The sequence below is a fragment of the Pseudonaja textilis genome, chromosome 7 (assembly GCF_049901715.1).
Source record: "Pseudonaja textilis isolate UNSWEBS1 chromosome 7, rPseTex1.2, whole genome shotgun sequence".
In the NCBI taxonomy this organism is placed as follows: domain Eukaryota; kingdom Metazoa; phylum Chordata; class Lepidosauria; order Squamata; family Elapidae; genus Pseudonaja; species Pseudonaja textilis.
In genome coordinates, this window is record NC_141996.1 from 50,480,110 (window position 1) to 50,499,545 (window position 19,436).

A 19,436-nucleotide genomic window follows, 5' to 3' on the forward strand; every position below is an offset into this window, starting at 1 on the left:
CGCCTCCGCAGTTCCGCCTCCGCCCTCCTTCGGGAAGCTTGGCGGGTGTCGCCCGAGAGGCTCCTACGGGAGCTAGAGCAGTCGCGGCCTGGACGAAATTGGGGTGCAAAGAATGGGGTACGAGCCAAGAGAATCGCTGCTTACCCCTTCAGGAGGCGCGTGAGCGGAGGAAGCGCAGACGGCATGTTACCCCTTGGCGAATGGCCACGGTTCCTCTTCCTCTGGTGGCTGCTGCTTTCCGCGGTTGTCGAAGGTAGTTCTCAGGGAGGTGCTTTCCAAGCCGTGTCAAAATAGCGTTGACGGGTGGCTGGAGCGGACCTGGGCGAATCGTTAAGGAATCTGAAGATTCTTGTGCCTTTTAATTAGGTAGATGGTGTGGTTTTTGTTAAAATCCCATGTAAGGAATGGCCTGAATTTTCAGCATCTGAATAAGGTTGCTATCTCTTTCCAACACTCTCTTATGAGTTCACCTAATCTTAGGAGGTCGATAAGACAAATAAATAAATAAATAAATAGATGGTAGACTATAAAATCAAAGGTCGGTAGCCGGAGACTTCCCATTTGTAGGATAGAGGAAGGCTTGTCTTCAAGGCAAAGGTCGGCTCTTTGGATTGAAAAATGGCAAATCTATGGGGTAGCTTTAATACGCTTTGATAAGTTCAGGCGGCTTCTTGGGAAAAGAGATACTGGTCTGTGAAGTTCTGAATCTGCTTATGTTTTTTTAAATGGTTGTGATCTAGAACTGCATCATTAGCCTACATAGTTATGAATATTGTTATTTAAACAGACATTTATGGGACAATATGATGAGAACTAAGTGGACCTATAGGATTGCTATGAATATGAGCAATACAGATATTTGCTTGGTACCTTTTAAAAAATTATATAGACACTTTCAAAATAAATGAGTGATTCCAGTAAGACTACAAAAGCTGATGAATGGATTACAGTTAATAGGCAGGTAAAAATGAGTTGTTAGATATACATGTATCATACCTCTATGAATTATGATTACTTGTCTTGATGCATCATGTTTTAGTGAATGTAGTTGCCAAAATGATCTGCATTAATATTTTGGGAAGAGCTTCTCTCTCTCAGCTCTATTCTGTAAGGCTAAATTTCCCAAAATGAAAAACAAACAAAATAAATGCACAAAAATCTACTAAAAAAGCAATTAAAAATCATGCAAGCAGTAAAAAGCACCATGAGCATTATCTAGCATGTACGATCTATCTAAACAAATATGTTTAATATTTCTCAAGTCGTGTTCCTCAGAACCCCACAGTTTCATGAGCACTTGGTGAAGTTCTGTGTTGAGAGAAGAAACATAACTTGAATGCTGCCAATTTACTGTCACTGGAACTTTACCTCTTTTTCACTGCTTCTGAATATTTTTTTCTTTTTCAACCTTGAGTATGAAACCCCCTGCTTTAAAATATTGTATTATCTTAGTTATTTCTAGTAAGTTTATATTTTACAAAGTGTTTGTAGGCGGTTAACTTTCCATGGCAACAACTATTTATTTCTAACCATACCATTGTGATAGTTGGAGAATTTCTTTGGACTTAAATTCTATCCTTCTTTTGGATCTATCCTTCTACCCATACCTCCCAAAGCCCTCTTCTCTCTTCAGTCTATCTATCTCCAGAATTCAAGTTGGAAAAAGTGTCCAAAGTTACCATTGTGACAGTTCTAACACTAATTGGGACTCCGTTAAATGCACTGATTTTAACCTGAGCACCCATGGCAGCTTCCTCCTGTCCCTCCCCCATGTGTGCACCTTGAGAGGGGCTGCTCTGGGTTTCCACTTCATGGGAGTAAGGGAGTAATGGATATCTTAACCTTGAAGTAGGGAAAGTCCTCTTCCTTGCTTGTGTTTTACAAAACAGTGGAAATTACCCTGATGGGCTTCAAACAGGTTTGCATTTGTAATTGTTGAGAATTTTAAGAAGTTTTGTGTAAATCGCTTTGAATCACAGAAATTAGGATGGTATAAAAATATGGCAATAAGTGTTCCTATTGACATGCTGATGGTAAGCTTAGTTATTACCCTCCAGAATATTATATCTGCATCAGTAATGGCCAACTCACCTCTCCATTGAAGTGTTTGGGAGTATGGTGAATTGTGGATGTTATGCTTTTATTCCTTTTAGCATCTCTTATTTTTTTTTTGCCTTTTTAGGATTTTCTCTCTCCTTACCAGCACCACAGAATTTGACAATTAAGTCATATAATTTTCAGAATGTATTGAGCTGGTCTCCAGTTAGGGGAATCAATGGTCCGGTGATTTACAGTGTTCAGTGGTGCTTGTAAGTAAACGGTTGTCAATTATCAAATATAAATTTCTATTCTTTATCACATATTGTCATTCAAATTACACCACTAAGGAATTCTACTGTCTTTATATTATATTGCAGAGAATATGACCAAATATGGAAAGAAGTGAACTGCAGAGATATCACAAAACCCGAATGTGATTTTGAGAGTAAAAAGGATATTTTTGCAGTTATTTTTCGTGTTCGAGCTGAAGAAGGCAACTTAAAATCTGAGTGGACTAAAACACTCCCCTTTGTTGCTAACAAAGATAGTATGTTTCATTTGTTACTTGTTATTTATTGATGAATTAAGTCTCTGACTAAATATGTGTTTTTTTAGTCATTTCATATGTGAAAGTGAAAAGTGTAGGCAATAGAACAAAAGATAGGGCCTATACGTTATCGTATACCAAGTCTTTGTCTCAGAGACTGAATAATTTATAATGGCATCATCAGCTTTTATAAACTAAGATCCAGAGGCATTTTATGAAATTGACTCTTTCATAAACGCTTGTCAAGAAGCTTTTTTTTAAAAAAAGGAATGAGACTTATTTCTCATAGCAATATACAGCTATTCACAGAGGTGCTATAAGAAGAATTGTACATTTCATTTCATAGAGACATATTAGTCACAAGTATCTATATTCTATATCTCTTACTCATGCTGGTACAGACAAATTCACTGATGTACCTTTTTCACTCCAAGAAAAATATTCACATGTTTCATTGGTACACTATCCTCTGGGTAAGAAAATTTTAGATGTGTAATCATTGCATTTGTGGAATGATAAGATTTTCATCATATGTGTCAGAAGCACATATGATGTAGTGTTATCTGAATAATTAGCCTATATAACACTTTTCCCATTATTATATAACACTATATAACACTTTTCCCATTATTGCTGTTGCTTCTCTTATCGTCATATCTTCTGTAATATTATTTATGTTTTGGTTGATTCATTTGTGAGATTTATATCCCACTTTTCCTTCAGAAACTCAGGGAGTCATGTGTAGCATATACTTCTCTACTTTGCACTTCCACACAATAACCTTGTGGGATTCTGAGTCACCCAGTGAGCTTTTATGGTGAAAAATAAACTTAAAATCTAGATCCAGTACTATTAGAAAGTACCAAATTCTTTCATACAAGATATGATCCAGTGTTGGATAGATGTTAATGCAGATTAGAGCATTAAATGCTAAACTCAATTCACAGGGGTCGCCCATTTATGTTGCCCTCAGCTCCTAGAATGAACAGTGGGGTTTATTCTATGTATTCAAATGACAGTGGCAGAAAATGCTTCAAGTAAGCATTTCTTATTTAATGCAAATACTCTCAAGTGTTAAAATGAACTAACATAGTTCATGCACAAGTTTCTTATGCATGTTTGATTAAAATAATGGTGACATGATATTTGGTTAAAATAATGGTGTTTGTTTATTCATTTTAGCCATTATAGGACCTCCAAGAGAAATAAGTGTAACTTCACAAGCTAATTCAATTCTTATAAGTTTCTTGCCTCCCTTTGAGAAAAGAAGTAATTTCTCTTCATTTGACTATACAATCTATTGGGAGAATTCAGCAGATACTTCAGTAAGTACTTGCCTTTCCTTGACAAGCTGATAATATAAGGATTATTAGGAAATGTTTGAATAAATCTGTTAATCTCTTATTTATGTTTATATCATTACCCTTACTGTTGCGGGTCAAAACAATTTATAATAGCATTCTTAAATTTCAGTAATAAAAGCAAAGACATTAGATTAGGGGTCCCCAACCCCAGGGTTACGGACTCTTAGGAACCAAGCCGCACAGCTGGAGGTGAGTGGCAGGCGAGCGAGCAAAACTGAAACTATCCCCTCCTTCCCAGTCTGTGAAACAATTGTCTTCCACAAAACCGGTCCTTGATGCCAAAAAGGTTGCAGGCCACTGCATAATATAAATCATTGTCATTAAACAATGGAGAAATCATCAAATATTTTATACAGGGTGGATCTAGATGAAGAAAATCATCAATGATCACCAAGATATAATCAGGCAGGCAGGGATAGTATGTTAAAGATCCCGTCAGTCAAAGAATTCTGACTGGCAGGATCTAGGAACAGAGCCTCCTTTGCTGCTGCCCCCATATTATAGAATATATGTCCACCAGAAATGAGGTGGCCTCCAGGACTCAGTAGCCTTGTAGGGGACGGGGCGGGGGGGTAAATGCAGTCATGGGGCTGGTTGGTGTTATGAGAACTCTGCCTCCATCAACCAATTTAAATAGAGTTAAATTGCCTTTGAAATTTTCTTGTCTTTTTGGAATTTTATATTTTTATAACTTTTAAAATTTTAACTAAATTAATGGACTTCCGGTTTTAGCTTCTTCGGTGATAGACTGAAATCCGCGATCGTGCGCAGTTTCGATCTCTGCTCGCCACCGGAGCACCCCGAGCCAGCTGGATTCGGGGCAAAAGCTACCCCGTAGAGGTGGTAAAGAGGGGGGGAGAACACCAGCAGGGGCGAGGAGAGCCGCATCTCTCCTCCTCAGCTGGCCATTACTCCCGTTTCCAAAGGCAGTTGCAGCAGTGGTCAGAAATGGCCACCTCAAAGAAGAACTGGACCGGAAAAGATTGTGCATGAGGAAGATAAGAAGAGAAAGTTTTGATTGATCGGGTTGAACTGAAAAAGCAACAATATAAGGTACCCTGGAATTTGAATTATAAAGAAGAACTGTTCCTAAAGAAGATTTTTGAAGCGGCGAAGGGGAAAGATTTGGGGTTTTTTTCTTTCCTTTCCCATATTGACAGCTAAGAGACTTAAGCAAGAAATTGATAAAAATTACTTTGACATTAATAGACATTTAAGCTGAAAATAAAATGTCAAAGTGATAATAAAGATTTTTGGATATATAAAAATTTTTAAAAGAAGGAAAGGAGAGAAAAGGAAAAAATGGAGGAGGCCACCTGGAAGTAAAAGGAATTAACAGTGAAACTTTAACAAGATTTCGAAAAGATATATTCTAACTGAAACTTTGTAACAAGATAAATAGAATCCTAGGAAGAGAAAGTGGAAAAAAGAAGCAAGAAGAAAAAGCTTTGGATTATTTGGTGATTTTTGGATTTTTGGTTATTGGACTTAAATGACTAAAATCAATCGGGTGGTTGTTTAAAAGTGTTTAAAATGGCATCACTCTTGGAAGAACTGTAAATAGAACTTAAAAAACAGAAAGAAGATGCACAAGAAGAAAGAGGCGTTTTTGGCTTCATATTTCAATTCTTAGAAATAGAGATCTTGAACTATGAGAAACAACAAGAAATGCGTCTAGAACAAGAAGGCCGGGACAAAGAAGAAGCCATCTTAAATGACCAAATAATTCTATGGGGGGGGGGGGAGAAAGGAAAGGGGGGAAAGAGAGTGAAAAATTTAAGATTTGAAAAAACAACCAAAAAAAGAACAGTTTGAAAAGCAATTACAATATTAGGAAGAAACAGAAGAGAGGATTACAGAAGAGAGAATTAGAATTAGAGAGACAAGGGGTCAAAAAGGGGAGGGAGAAGAAGAGGGGGAAGAAGGAAAGGAAAAGAATTTATAAAGGACAGAAACAGGAAATAGAGAAACAGGGAAAACATACAAGGATTAAAGGTATAAGCCTATTTAGAAGACATAGAGACAATGGGTAAAAATTTAATTGAAAGAGGATTCTGCAAGGGTATATAAGATAGCATTCTTATATTAGAAATAGAAATGAATATAGAAACCAGTGTGATTAAAGTGATAGATAAAATACTTATTTTAATGTAATGTAATGTTGCTTAATAAATAAATAAAGAGAACGAGAGAATGAAATTAGGAAAGGATGGGAACATTTTAATTGTTATTAATGATTTATAAAAATTTTAAGAGAAATATGAAAGAAATATGAAAAAACCCTAAATTAATTCTAATAGTTTAATTTTATAATTGTTTTATATGCCAATGTTGTGTTGGCATATTACACTGCCAGCATTTCTCTTTGAGGGAGAAATGCAGTCTAGAAATACAAAAATAAATAGGCAGGTAGGAGATAGATTAGACAGACAGACAGACAGACAGATAATACGGTATTAAGGAAGAAAGGCCTGCCCATGACTACCCTCACAACCTTGATTACATATATTAAAAAGATGTATTTTAAATGCATAAAAAGTACTAAAATTATTTTAATGGGATTTGTTTGGATATTTAAAAAAAATAGAAAATGTGATTAGCTGGTCCCTGGAAAATAAATCTAGCTTCGTAGTTGGAGTAAATTTTTAGTAGAACTAATCCTTTTCTGAAACAGTAGACATAAATATACTGAATATAGAATTGATTCACCGTTAGGGGGGGGGAAATCTCAAGTCACTAAAATTTGAGCAGTATACACATTTGTTATTTTTAATGTTTAACTGGTTGACTCTTGTAGTTTTAAATTGATTTTATATATCTTTTAATTTTTTTTATCATTGCCCACTACCGTAGGTAGCATTGGTTGAAATATGGGTGGCTATATAATGCTTTAGATAAATAAATAAATTTAATAAATAAAATATGATAATGATGATGATAAGAATTAAAAGGAGGTAGAGGCTGGGAGGTTTTACTTATTCAGTTTCTGTAGCTGCTTACCTGTATATGACTGACCACTTGATTTTTAATATTATTGATCTCACATTCTTTGTAATCTACAAACAGCCTGGACATTACTAAAGCTTTTCCAACTGTTCAGAATTTCTTCTTATCCTGTTGGGATAATCACACTAGGTTGTATAACAAGATTTTCTTTAACTTGAAATTATTTAGAGAACAGCTTTCATTCCTTGATAAAGGCCCACAAACTTCTCAAGTTTTGTACAGAGGAAAATCTGTCTCAAATTCCATACATCCACCTTGCTTTTAAAATACAAAAAGTTTGTCCCTGCCACAGTTTTAGATCTTTTTTTCTTATTTATCTGGTCTATTAACCAAATCCAACCCATTTTACTTTTCTGAGATGGTACTACCTGCTGTGATATTTTATAGAAAGCCGTAGCAAATGTGTCATGGGAAGTAGAGAAAATATATTACAAAAGGCATAGATGAGACAGGCAGCCCTTTGAGCACCTTTGATTTGGAGGATAATAAACATATTATTTATGATCAGCTGTATACTAAATGATACTGGGCTTACTTTATCCTAATTGCTTAAAATTTAATAGTTATTTTAGATATTCTGGAATATCAGCTTTCAGTAGTCACACAAAAACTTGGAGGTAGTTCTACAAAAATCATTGATTTGTGGGGAGATAATCTTTTCAATTTGGAGGCTCCATAATATCTTTTTGTTCTGTCTGAGGGCTGCAGGAGGCATTGTACCTTTATTGGGAAGATTAAAGCCCTTTTTTTTCAGATCTATCTTTTAAATGGGCAACGGAGTATATTAAAGCTTGCAAAACAAGATCAGTGCTCCTTAAATTCACCCCTTTCCCATTTCAGTTAAAAATATTGGATATAATTGCAGTTCCACCATATAACAAAAATATTGCCTGTATCTACTAAGAGTTACCTGAAGGCCAAGAACAGGATTCTGGGGGATCCATGTGCACTTGAGATTGCCTACCCCTGAACTAAAACAGCTGTACTTCTGAAATTAATATGATTGTAATTTGAATAACAGGAACTATATAATAATGTTTTAACTGGATTTTATTATACAGCCAATCACGACTACCGTACACAGATTTAAGAATCTAAAGGAAAGAACCACATACTGCTTTAGGATACAAGCAAGACTGCATGAACGCAAAGGAGAAAAAAGTGGTATTTATTGTGCAAAGACTACAATCACTGGTATGTATTACTATTTAATTGATGTATAATTATGTGTGTGCAGAATTAAAGGAATAGATTGTATCTACTAGTTATTTTTTGTTTAAATAATCTCCCCTACCATGGAAACATGACTGATGCCAAATTCTCCTCAACAACCAGGTCTTGGAAATACAAACCAGTCTAATATGATAAGAGATGAGAGATTTATTATAATTGGCCTGCCATTCAAAAACAGTGGCCAGGATCTATTGATAGGAGTAACATAACCTGGCCTTAAGACAAAATCAGGAGTGGAAGTGAGGATTGGCCTCAAATATCCAGTCTTCCTTATTGAGTGCACACGTCCCATATCTCATCACATCTTTTCTGCCTCTTTGTTGAGATTTCCTTGCATCTCAGCCTTTAAATAATACCAGAGATCCTTCTTTGTGTCAGCTCCTATGGAATAGCATCTCTGTAGAGGTAAGGATAGTCCTTATTTCTGCAGGATGGGTGAATATTGTGTTGCTCCTGAAGAGGAAGCACTTGATTTTTCTTGTATCAACAGGAGTATGGCTGTATGTTGGTTATGGTTAGGATTTTACTATTACAGCATTTGTGATTTGATTATCCAGATTTAAATTGTGCTTGAAAGTTGTACAGTAGCAAAGAGTGTAGGCTACTCAAGGTCTTTTTTTACTGAAACATATAAACCTTAATACAAATTAACTGAAGATACTATTTGAGATTATAGCAGTAATGAACGATTCATTATTACTTTCAGGATGAAATACACTTAAATTTGAGCGGAAAACTGATCTTGGTATCTCAGATGGTCCATATAGCGATAGCACTTAGACTTGTATACTGCTTTATAATGCTTTACAGCCCTCTCAAAGCGGTTTACAGAGTCAGTATATTGCCCCCAACAATTTGGGTCCTCACTTTACCCACCTTGGAAGGATGGAAGGCTGAGTCAACCTTGAGCCTGGTGGGATTCGATCTGCCAAATTACAGTAGGAGTAACTTGTAGTACTGCACTCTAACCACTGCACCACTGAGGCTCCTATATATATATATATATCATATCATATCATATCATATCATATCTATCTATCTATCTATCTATCTATCTATCTATCTATCTATCTATATCTATATCTATATCTATATCTATATCTATATCTATATCTATATATGTATGGTATTCAGCTTTGTTCGGGTATTTTCCCACATCATTATAGTTGTGCTTTTAAAGTTGTAGCAACGTTTCGGCAGAATCTCATCTGCCATCATCAGGCTTCTGTATTGTGTTCGTCTGTGTGTGTGTGTGTGTGTGTGTGTGTGTGTGTGTGTGTATATATATATTTGTTTGTTTTCTTAAGTTTTTGTGGGTATCCGTATGTATGGTATTCAGCTTTGTTCGGGTATTTTCCCCATTATAGTTGTGCATTTAAAGTTGTAGCGACGTGCATGAATAGAAGAGATGACTCCACCAGACTGTCAATTATCTGGAAGCCTGCACTCACAAACAAAAGAAATCTCCACTCCATAAGCCAAGCAAACACCTGGGCACAAACAGACCCCCCCCCGATACCTCCAGCTCAAACTCACCCCAACCAGGCACCCAGATGAAACCTAGCTTCCTAATAAATGATAGTCGTCTGTTTACTCGAAGCCAAGCCGCACCTCCAATACAGGAAACACAATGTTGCCAGCCAATCAAGACAAAAAAAATTCTACAAAACAGACAGAAGATATTAGAAACACCAATCAAGCAGAACGCAGCAAACTCCAAGACCAATAAACACAGACCAAGACTCCCAACCAATCAGGGTGAAGAAAAAACCATTCTAACACAGTAGTAGGCTAGCCCCAAATTTAAAACAGAAACGGCTGTGAAAGTCTGACTCACAGACGAACACTATACAGAAGCCTGATGATGGCAAATGAGATTCTGCCAAAACGTTGCTACAACTTTAAAAGCACAACTATAATGACGTGGGAAAATACCCGAACAAAGCTGAATACCATATATATAAAATATATATTTCACTGTTTGAGAAGGAATTATTTCTATTTCTCAAATGTGTGTCTCTTGTCTGTCCATCTGTCTATCATCTATTTATCTACCCACCCATCTATATTCCGCCATGCACCCGAGGGCTTTCGTTGTATTTAATTATCTAACCTCCAACCGATTTCTGTCAACAGTGCCTATAATTCAACACTATTCAGGAACCCGTATTCCATTTGTTTGAATAGCTTTTTCTGCCCCTATGTCCTGTATATTTTTCTCCAGCTATATCGGCACTTTTCCTGCACATAAACCTCTTCATTAGTAGACAGATAGTACAGTATCATTTTTCTGAACTTTCATTGCAGTTACTATATTGTAATCCAACAAACTGTTAACTTGTTTCATGTATGTTTCTGACATTTGTAGCAAATGTGTCTTTCAATGTGCTAATAATATATCAATGTCCCTTTCTCTTTCAGAGAGAACAAGAATTCTCAATTGCCTATTGATACTTGCATCTGTGTTTTTAATGCTAGCTTTAGTATTTTCACTGTTAATCATTATTCGGAAGTATCCAAATATAATTAAGTCCTTTTGGCAACCTCCACTAACAATACCATCACACTATGCAGAGGTACGTATTTCTGCTGACTTGCAATAATGTCCGATTGTAGTAAACCGTATCTGGAATTCACTTACATACAACTGTATTATAGAGGCTAGGCACATTTCCATCCTTTATTCTGTAGCAAACTCAGACATAGCTGGACTTGAGACATGTTAATGTATGATGGTGGGTCCTTTTCTTGTGACTTAACATTGCAGCTTCTTTTAGCCAGAACCATGCAGTCTTTGTACCCTGACCCCCACACATTATGTTTGCTGTGATTGTGAATTGAGGGTAATGGTGCAGGTTAAAAACGTACACCATTAATCATGGATTAAATAGAAATCGTGATTGGTTATAAATATGTCAGTGAGGCTGGATCATTTAGGGGGAATCTGTACTCCAAAAGTCATGGGAATTACTTTATCAAAATTCCTGTGCTTTGTTTCATGTAAATGTTTTATTGGGTTTTGTCCACTTGAAACAAACAATTTAATAAGGATGCTGGGACTTTTGCATATAACTATTAATTCTAGACTTTATTTGACTTGTTCTTGATTTTTTGTGGAAACATTGTTAGATGGAAATTGCTTAATATTGAGTCAGCTAGTATTTTTCAGTAAATGGGAACTAGTTAAATATAAGGTGTACAGTAATTGCAATCTGGATTTATTCCTGAAAAATTCTGGTATATTTATTTTGCAAATCCTTCTATGCCTCAAGTATCATTATAGCGCTTACATAGTAAATTACTGTAGAGAGTATTTAGTTAAAGTTTATTTTATTTATGCAGCTCAGACCTATATTTCATTTATAGACAAACATTAGAGAATCAAGAATGTAAAAATCAGATTCCAGCAGTGAAGCATTAGGACTATGAATTAGCACACCAAGAAATTTTTTAAAAAAAAAAAACACAAAACTTATTCTTATATAAACTATATATAATACCATAAGAATTGTAAGTAAATATTAATATAAAAATAGTAAAAACTATATTGAAGTAGAATAGAGATGAGTTAATAACAGTGAATATTTATTTAATTACCATTTTTAAAAACACAAAAAGCAGTTCCAAAAAGAAGATTAAGGATGCATAGATTAGGTTTGCAAAAAGGCCTGTTGGGATCTTAGATCCAGCGCTCAGAATGAGTAGAACTGACCTTTTTTATGTATTAGGATTAAGGACGGAGGGTTGAGTATAGCAGAAGCTTGAAATCTCCATGCAGCCCACTTGGTTGTTGTTTAGAAGAGCCATGAAGGAAGGGTAATGTTCTTTACCCAAACACTTGGCAAGCAATCCCTCCTCATTGTGCTTCCCATTCTTTTTTCTTTTGATTGTTGTGAGCAGCAGAATTGTTAAAAGAGTCAGGCAACGTACAATTTTAATGGATTACTTTTTTAAAAAAAACCCTCCATCCCAAATCTTTTACAAGGCTTAATATGCTCATTTCTCTTGTTATATCCTTGTCTAGACTACAAAAAGGAAAAACAGGGCCCTTGACTGCATCTTATTTTGGCAACTTTCTTCTTTCATTTGCTCTTTGATCTGTTAAACAAGAGAACCTTTTTCAACAGCAGAGGGAGCTATAGGATTAAATGAAGTCCTTGACTTACAACCCCAATTGAGGCCCAAATTTCCACTGCTAAGCAAGACAATTGTTATGTGAGCTTTGCCCCGTTTTACCTTTCTTGTCACAGTCCTTAAGTGAGTCACTGCAGCTGTTAATAACATGGTTGTTAGATGAATCTGGCTTCCCCACCAACTTTGTCAGAAAGTCAATGGGGAGGCCTGCTTGCCAGGTCACAAAAGGAGATCGCCAGAAGGTTGCCAAGTGTCTAGATTTTGGTCATGTGACCATGGGAATGGCTGCAGTGGTCATGTGAAAAATGGACATGAATCATTTTTTTAGCCACTGGTCACTAGACAAAAGATTGTAAGTCAAGGACTACCTGTATTTGATTCCCCCCTTTCCCTTCCATTCAGTTGTGTACATTCTCAGAGACTGCCTGGACACTTCCTGCAGTTTTCTTGGGGGTGTTTTTTTAGGAGTGGTTTGTAATCTCCTTCTTCCTAGGGTTGAAAGTGACTGGCCCATGGTCAACTAGCTGGTTTTGTGCCTAAACTGAGACTAGAACTCAGTCTCTACATCAAATTGGCTCCTCTGCCCATTTAAAAAAATGGAAGTTTTTTTTAAATGGTAGAGATAGCTACAGTATTAAATGAAGTCTTTGATTTTCCCAATGAAAAAGAAAACCTGCACAACTATTTTAATTTGGGGATTTTATTCTTGCCAAAATATTTCAAATGGTAAGACTAGAAAATAAAAAAAGCTGAGTCTGATCCATTTCCTGAATGTCACCCTGGACATGACATACAAAACCATTTATTACAGAGCTCTTGCACCTACAGACATTGCAGGTCACTGTCATAAATCACTGTTTAATATGCTTGCAGCCTTCTGCTATATTCCAGCATGGTTAAATTAGAGATTAATAACAATCTGAATCACAGGAGCATAAAATTTTTCTCCACAGTAGTGCCTGATCATGTGCCTTCATCTTTCTTTCCTTCTTGCAAATAAGACACCATTTCTGTAAGCAAAAATATTAGCTTAAAGTTTGGCACATCCTAGAAAGGATAAAATTTGTTTAAAAATCCAATTTATTGCAACTGAACTCTCTAAATATAAAATTGGACACGCAGTCAAGACCCCATTTCAGTTATAAATCTGTATGAACATTTATATGAAATGAATGAAACCCCTTAATTCAATAGAATTTTCCTCAAAGAAAATATTATGAATTGCTTTTCTGTTTGCTATTTTGCATTTCAATATCATAGCAAATATGAATATATTTTTTATTGGTTTCTAACAGTTCTCATGCTTTTTTCAGGACCTTAATGACCCCCAAATGATTACAATTGAAGAATTTCAGAACTCTGCAGGAGAAAACCCTTGGGACATTATTTCAGTTACCTCCAAAGCAGAAGAAGATAAGATTCTGACAAGTTTTACCAGCGAACACAGTTGATAAATAATATGATGAAAAATATTTTACATCACTTATACCTTATTCTTTACTATCATTGTTTTAGTTTCTTGTTTAAGATCACCCAATTGCTAAGGAAGTTCCACTCATCTGTCTGCGTAGCACTGTGAATTAAGAAACTGATTTTCATAGCACATGCTTATTCATTTGGAAGAAACTCCTAATATTTCAATAGGTTTAGTCTGAATCAATATATTTATGAATTTCAGTGTGAATGTTAGGAGAGCACAAATCCTATTGCCTCATGCATATATATTTTTCTAATGATTAGAGTTTTGTCCTATATCAAGGATAGTTTACACCAGCATTACCTCATTAAAACTTTTTGCGGTAGACTTAGGAGAAATTTGATTTGACCTGAAATTTAGCTATTGGCAAAATTAGCTTGGCACTTGAAATTCCAATGCTATTAAATATATCAGAGGTACATAACACTTTTGACCTGGTTTTAATTTTCAGGCTTGATGTTTACATTAGTAAACTTCTTAATTTGGAGCAATCTTAAAAATGTAAAATTGAATACTGTCAATTGCAGCTGGTGAATGGAATAATGTGTTTCAAGTAAGTTTGTGCTGTTCTTGAACAGGATGGAATTAGAAGAACTTCCCTGCATGATGGACTGAAGGTCCTTTTACTAGTTATGTCTGGTGGATCAGATGCAGCCTGTTTATTAATTGGGAACTTGCTTCCAAGATTCATGGAACAACCACATCTTCAATTATTGTAATTTTCTGTGACTTGGCTGTGTGACCATTTGACTTCCTATCAACTTTAACAGATCAGACTATGGTCCAGTTGTATTTTTTGTTTTAAAAAAATTCAATTGGACTGGCTACTAGCAGCATTTGAAGATTTCCAGGTGTGTTATTCCATGCTCTTCTTGCTGTTAAGCTTAGTTAAACAGTACTGTATATAGAATTCAAGGCAATTGCTCAAGCATTGAGATTACTGAGAATTGCAGTAGATAAACTTCTATATTTCCCTTTTCCAGAATCACTACAGATTGTCCCTTCCTTGGATTTCCTTCCTTTATCATGGCAAGATTTGAGGTGTTCAACCTTGTATGGCACCCATTTAATTGCCAATTTAAATAATTTCATAGTTTTCATGATACTTGTATGTGATTTCAGAGGAAATGTTGAGTTCTTAGGCATTTTTATACTATTTTTGCACTGAATTTATAATGTATATACATTTGTACTGTTTATACCCTAGAAAATACTGGGAAGGAACTGACTATAGCTAGTTCTTGACTTATAACAATTGAACCCCAATTTTTTGTTGCTAAGTGAAATATTTAAGCGTATTTACCCCATTTTACAACCTTTTATGCCACGGTTGTTAATTGCAGTTGTTAGTAACATGGTTGTTAAGTGAATATCGCTTCCCCTTTGACCCATGACCCCGCCACACAGCAACCATCATAAATACAAGTCAGTTGTTAAGCATCTGATTTCTGATCACGTGACTATGTGGATACTCCAACAATTGTGTGAAAAATGGCCATAAGTCACTTTTTTCAGTGCCATTGTAACTTTGAACAGTCACTAAGTGAACTGTTGTAAGTCAAGGACTACTTGAATATGCTGCTATTTGTTTGTAGTGAGAATTCAGTTTTAATTGGACACCCGGCCTAAGATTAATGGTACTTTCTGCTGTTTAAGGATTAAAATTGCTTAAAATTCTTGATAACATTAGAAATAATTTGTCCTTGTTTTCCTCCTGGTAATGTATGTATATAATATATATGTGTCTTTCTTGGAAGAACCATAAAATCAAATGCAGAACCTGTATTAAAACCGTGGCTGATTAATGGGTATTATAGGTTTCTCACTTTATCTTTTAAGTTCGAAGATTGAATATTTCAAATGTATCTGATACTCAGTCTCCTAAAACTGGAGAGCTCTGCATTAAGCTAAAACTAAACTCTAAAAATGCTTGTGTTAAACATCACACAAAATGTAGTACTAATGTTAAATTCAGCCAATGATTGGCAATTACCCTTTATCTCATTGGTGGAAAAATGTTAATATACAAGAAAGCAGTTAAAAAAAATTGTGTGCCAAAATTATGAATAAATAAAATTCTTTTTGAAATGTAATAGTCTTGGCTGGAATTAAGAGTGGTATGCTGTACAATTTTTGAAAATATTTGCATTTAGCACTTACTTATACATTACTTCATAGAGCTTTACAACCCACTCTTAAGTGGTTTACAGCAGGGGTTCAAACTCTCGAGCTGCAGGTCAGATGCATCACACACTGGCCATGCCCACCCCGGTTTAGCGAAAGGGGGAAAAGTACATCATGTAGCATGTTATCATGAGTTTGAACCCCTGGTTTAGAGTCAGCATATTGCCCACAGCAATCTGGGCCCTTATTTTACCTATCTCGGAAGGATGGAAGGCTGAGTCAACCTTGAGCCAGTGAGAACCAAACTGCTGGCAAGTGAGGAGAATTAGCCTTCAATGTTGTATTGTAATCATGGCACCAGCATGGCTCTCATTTAATGGCTTAGAGGCTAGTTCTACTCATTACTTGTTCAATGCATGCTAGAAGGAATTGTTTACCAAAGTCCAGACAATACCTCAGATGTCTTTGTATCATAGTATTTGCAATACCATGATATGCCCACCAAACGTAACACTTAAAAAAAATCCGGACATAGCTTTTCATATAATCTTTAGCTCTTTGTGATACATACTGGTACAGTTGTGCAGGTATTTGAAAATGGTGATTTACAAAGTATTAGCTCAAAAGTACCCTTCTATTATGCCCCCATGCAGCACATTGTACACTGCTTTATTCCAGATTATCTGTGCACTGACAACACAGAGAGCAGCTATTTGACTATGCATGGACATCCAATTGGACATAGCCAATGATAACTTTTAAGCAGTTGCACAGGCCATGTGAAGGATGTAGCTGCTTTATTGCTTCAGGGTGAAGTACTTTGTGCCTCTTCATTTTGTACACCTCTTGAGTGCCCTGCCATAACCATTACCGTCATCTCTTCTTTCCTTTTCTGAAGACCATAGCTAGGTTTCTTTCCCTCTCAAACAAAAGGCAGCGTGACTGACAAGTATGAAGGACAAAATCCATGGACAGGGTTTTGGGAGACCCCATTTCTACTGCAATTATATTGTACCTTTTGATAATACACAGGTAAGATAAAAAAGCATTGCTATGGGATGGTCTCATAAAACCATATATAATATATGGTTATATTATAATATAATATATAAAACAAAGCATTTTTATATTTCTGATTATTTGACTTTAATATAACAATGAACAAAATAGTTTAACCTTTGAAATATGGTCTGCTCCAAGAAAAAAGAAAAAGGACAACACTTAGCATGTCAAGTTTGCTTCATAGTCTGTCCTTTGAGAAAGCTAAGAAAGTCTTTTAAGACATAACTACCTGACCAGGTTTATTTTCTAGCTATAGGAAAAATCAAGGCATGCAAGGTAGGAAAGCTGGAATATCTGCTTCAGGAGACCTTCTATAGTCAGACTATAGAGCAACTTGAGTATTCATAATTTAACAGAACTTTTAAATTATATTGCATGCCATAATTTTCAGTATATAGTTAGTCTAGATTAATATGTCACTACTTTGCATACATGTTCATTTATATAAATTAAATATCTAAATTTTATTGGAAAACATTTAAGATGATAGTCTTGCCATACATTGTAATAAAAATATATACTCTCTCTCCACTGATCGTTTTCGTTTGGAATTTAGAAGATCACATCTAAAGATACAAAGAAATTATCCTAATAAAGTAAACAATAAAATAGAGAGTTCCTGAATTTTTTTTAACATAAAACTTCCCTTACTTTGCATATTGCATTGGCATATAAAATATGCAACAATTCTGCATTAAAATAATTGCAATCTCTGTATAAATAATATATGAACAGAATCTTAAGTGATATAAAAAAATCTTTAACAAAATGCCTAAATATTGTAAAATTTCTTATTGATTTTTGATACGTCAAATTTATCAGCACTTTTAGGGACCATCCCATTTTAAGGCATGCCGTGCTAAAAAAAATTAAGCTCTTAGTGCATCTGCAGTAACATAGGTTATTCACAAACGTGTTAAATTAGTACTATATGAAGCAACACTATGGAATATGGTGTTCGTCTACACAATCGTTTTTTAAAAATTGAAGCTTAAAGAGGTGTAGTCATGCATTACCATATAATGATGGAATCTTGCAGATATTATTCATGATCAATTTCAGTCTCTCATTTTTCCATCACTAAATCTTTGCCTCTGGGCTGATACCATCTGAAAAGGTGGTATAAGCTTATTTGTGCTTAAGAGCAGGTGTTTTTGAAAATCCTATATATTTATAATATTCCCTATGTATCATCAGAACAAAAGAATGCCAGTGGCAATAAAGGGCTAGGGTCATAGATTACAGATAACCATAATATATACATATGAACAAATTTGTTCTACTAAAAATTTGGAACAAAATCCTAAAATCAGTTCACTTAAAAAAAATAAACGTACAATATGTGTAATTCAATGAACTTGGCAAAATAAAAACAAAATGTAAATTATATTTACATAAAAAGTTACTATGCAGGATGAAGAAAATTGGATTCTTATGCCCACAATTCTTCTGTTCTTCCAAATTTGTAGATAAGAGTACTACAAAAACAAAAATTTAGATCTGTAAGTCAAACATCATTTTATTCTTCAGTAAAAAGGCACCATAAAAACTAGCATATATTTCAATTAATTGGTCCATCACTAGTTTTAAACGCAAAAGCATATGACAAGCTATAGCAAGAATGGATTAAATCCAATATAATCCAGTATCCAGTGCTTTGGCATTATCTTTTCAAATAGTACTTTTTAAAAGGTGGAAAAGTAGCACACCAACAAAGCCTTTTTAACTGAATTAAATTGTCAGTATTTATTTTTCCCTCTAATGCAGGGGTGTCAAACCCTTGGGGCGGATGCATCACGCACAGGCCACGCCCACCCCAGCTCCACAAAGGGAAAAAACATTGTGATACATCTCATGACGGCAAGGTGATGCTGCAAGTTTAACACCCATGTTCTAATGGAATGCATTATCATTTCCAGAAAATAACAAGATATACAATGCACTCTTTTAATGTTAAAAGGAATTCAACAAAATAAAGAAATTGTGAAAGCACATTGAGGGATATGTAGCCACATTGCCTGTTAATCTAACTACTGTTTTAAAAGAAAGCATTTCAGTAAGAAACTTCATCATGGCTTTAAAAGTTGCTAAATATATTAAGCACTCTGTAAGCATACTGCTTCTATCATTTAAAATCCAAAAGGTATGGAAAAGAAAAGGAAGATAAAGTCAACAGACTCAAAGGGCCGTTCTTAAAATGTATACAGATTTCAGTTGTGTGTTTTAATGAATAACTGCTTGAATGGAAACAGTTAAGGGGGAGGGGAGGGTAAATAATATTTAACCTCTCAGGTTTATTGGTGAAATTGTGCCTAATCACCTTTCCTTCTGGCCTCAATTGTGTTGAACTGGTGTGGCATTGTTATTGGTGGGCATTTCAAAGATGACCTTAGAAGCACCCATCAAAGATGTTGTTTAATTTTTCCATCTTGAGAGGAAGGTTGTGTAA

The 19,436-nt window shown here is 35.2% G+C and overlaps 2 protein-coding genes across 8 annotated transcripts in view; one reads left to right on the forward strand and one right to left on the reverse strand.

The window, feature by feature from the left end:
• IFNGR2 (interferon gamma receptor 2) lies at positions 1 to 15,894 on the forward strand. The gene is made up of 7 exons (XM_087937591.1): positions 1 to 253; positions 2,183 to 2,309; positions 2,418 to 2,587; positions 3,770 to 3,912; positions 8,019 to 8,151; positions 10,612 to 10,766; positions 13,638 to 15,894. Exons 1-7 carry the CDS (start codon positions 184 to 186, stop codon positions 13,773 to 13,775), a joined length of 936 nt encoding a protein of 311 aa, XP_087793717.1. The 5' UTR covers positions 1 to 183; the 3' UTR covers positions 13,776 to 15,894.
• Positions 11,507 to 19,436, reverse strand: part of TMEM50B (transmembrane protein 50B) — a 25,997-nt gene continuing 18,067 nt past the window's right edge. For 3 of the 7 annotated variants that reach the window (XM_087937593.1, XM_026700576.2, XM_026700577.2), the window contains one exon: positions 17,047 to 18,465. In XM_087937593.1, coding sequence (XP_087793719.1) covers positions 18,420 to 18,465 — 46 coding nt within the window. In that variant the 3' untranslated portion in view covers positions 17,047 to 18,419. Of the gene's footprint in view, positions 13,335 to 16,461; positions 16,845 to 17,046; positions 18,466 to 19,436 lie in introns of those variants that run through there. The other 4 variants (XM_087937596.1, XM_087937597.1, XM_087937594.1 and 1 more) reach the window with 4 other exon arrangements.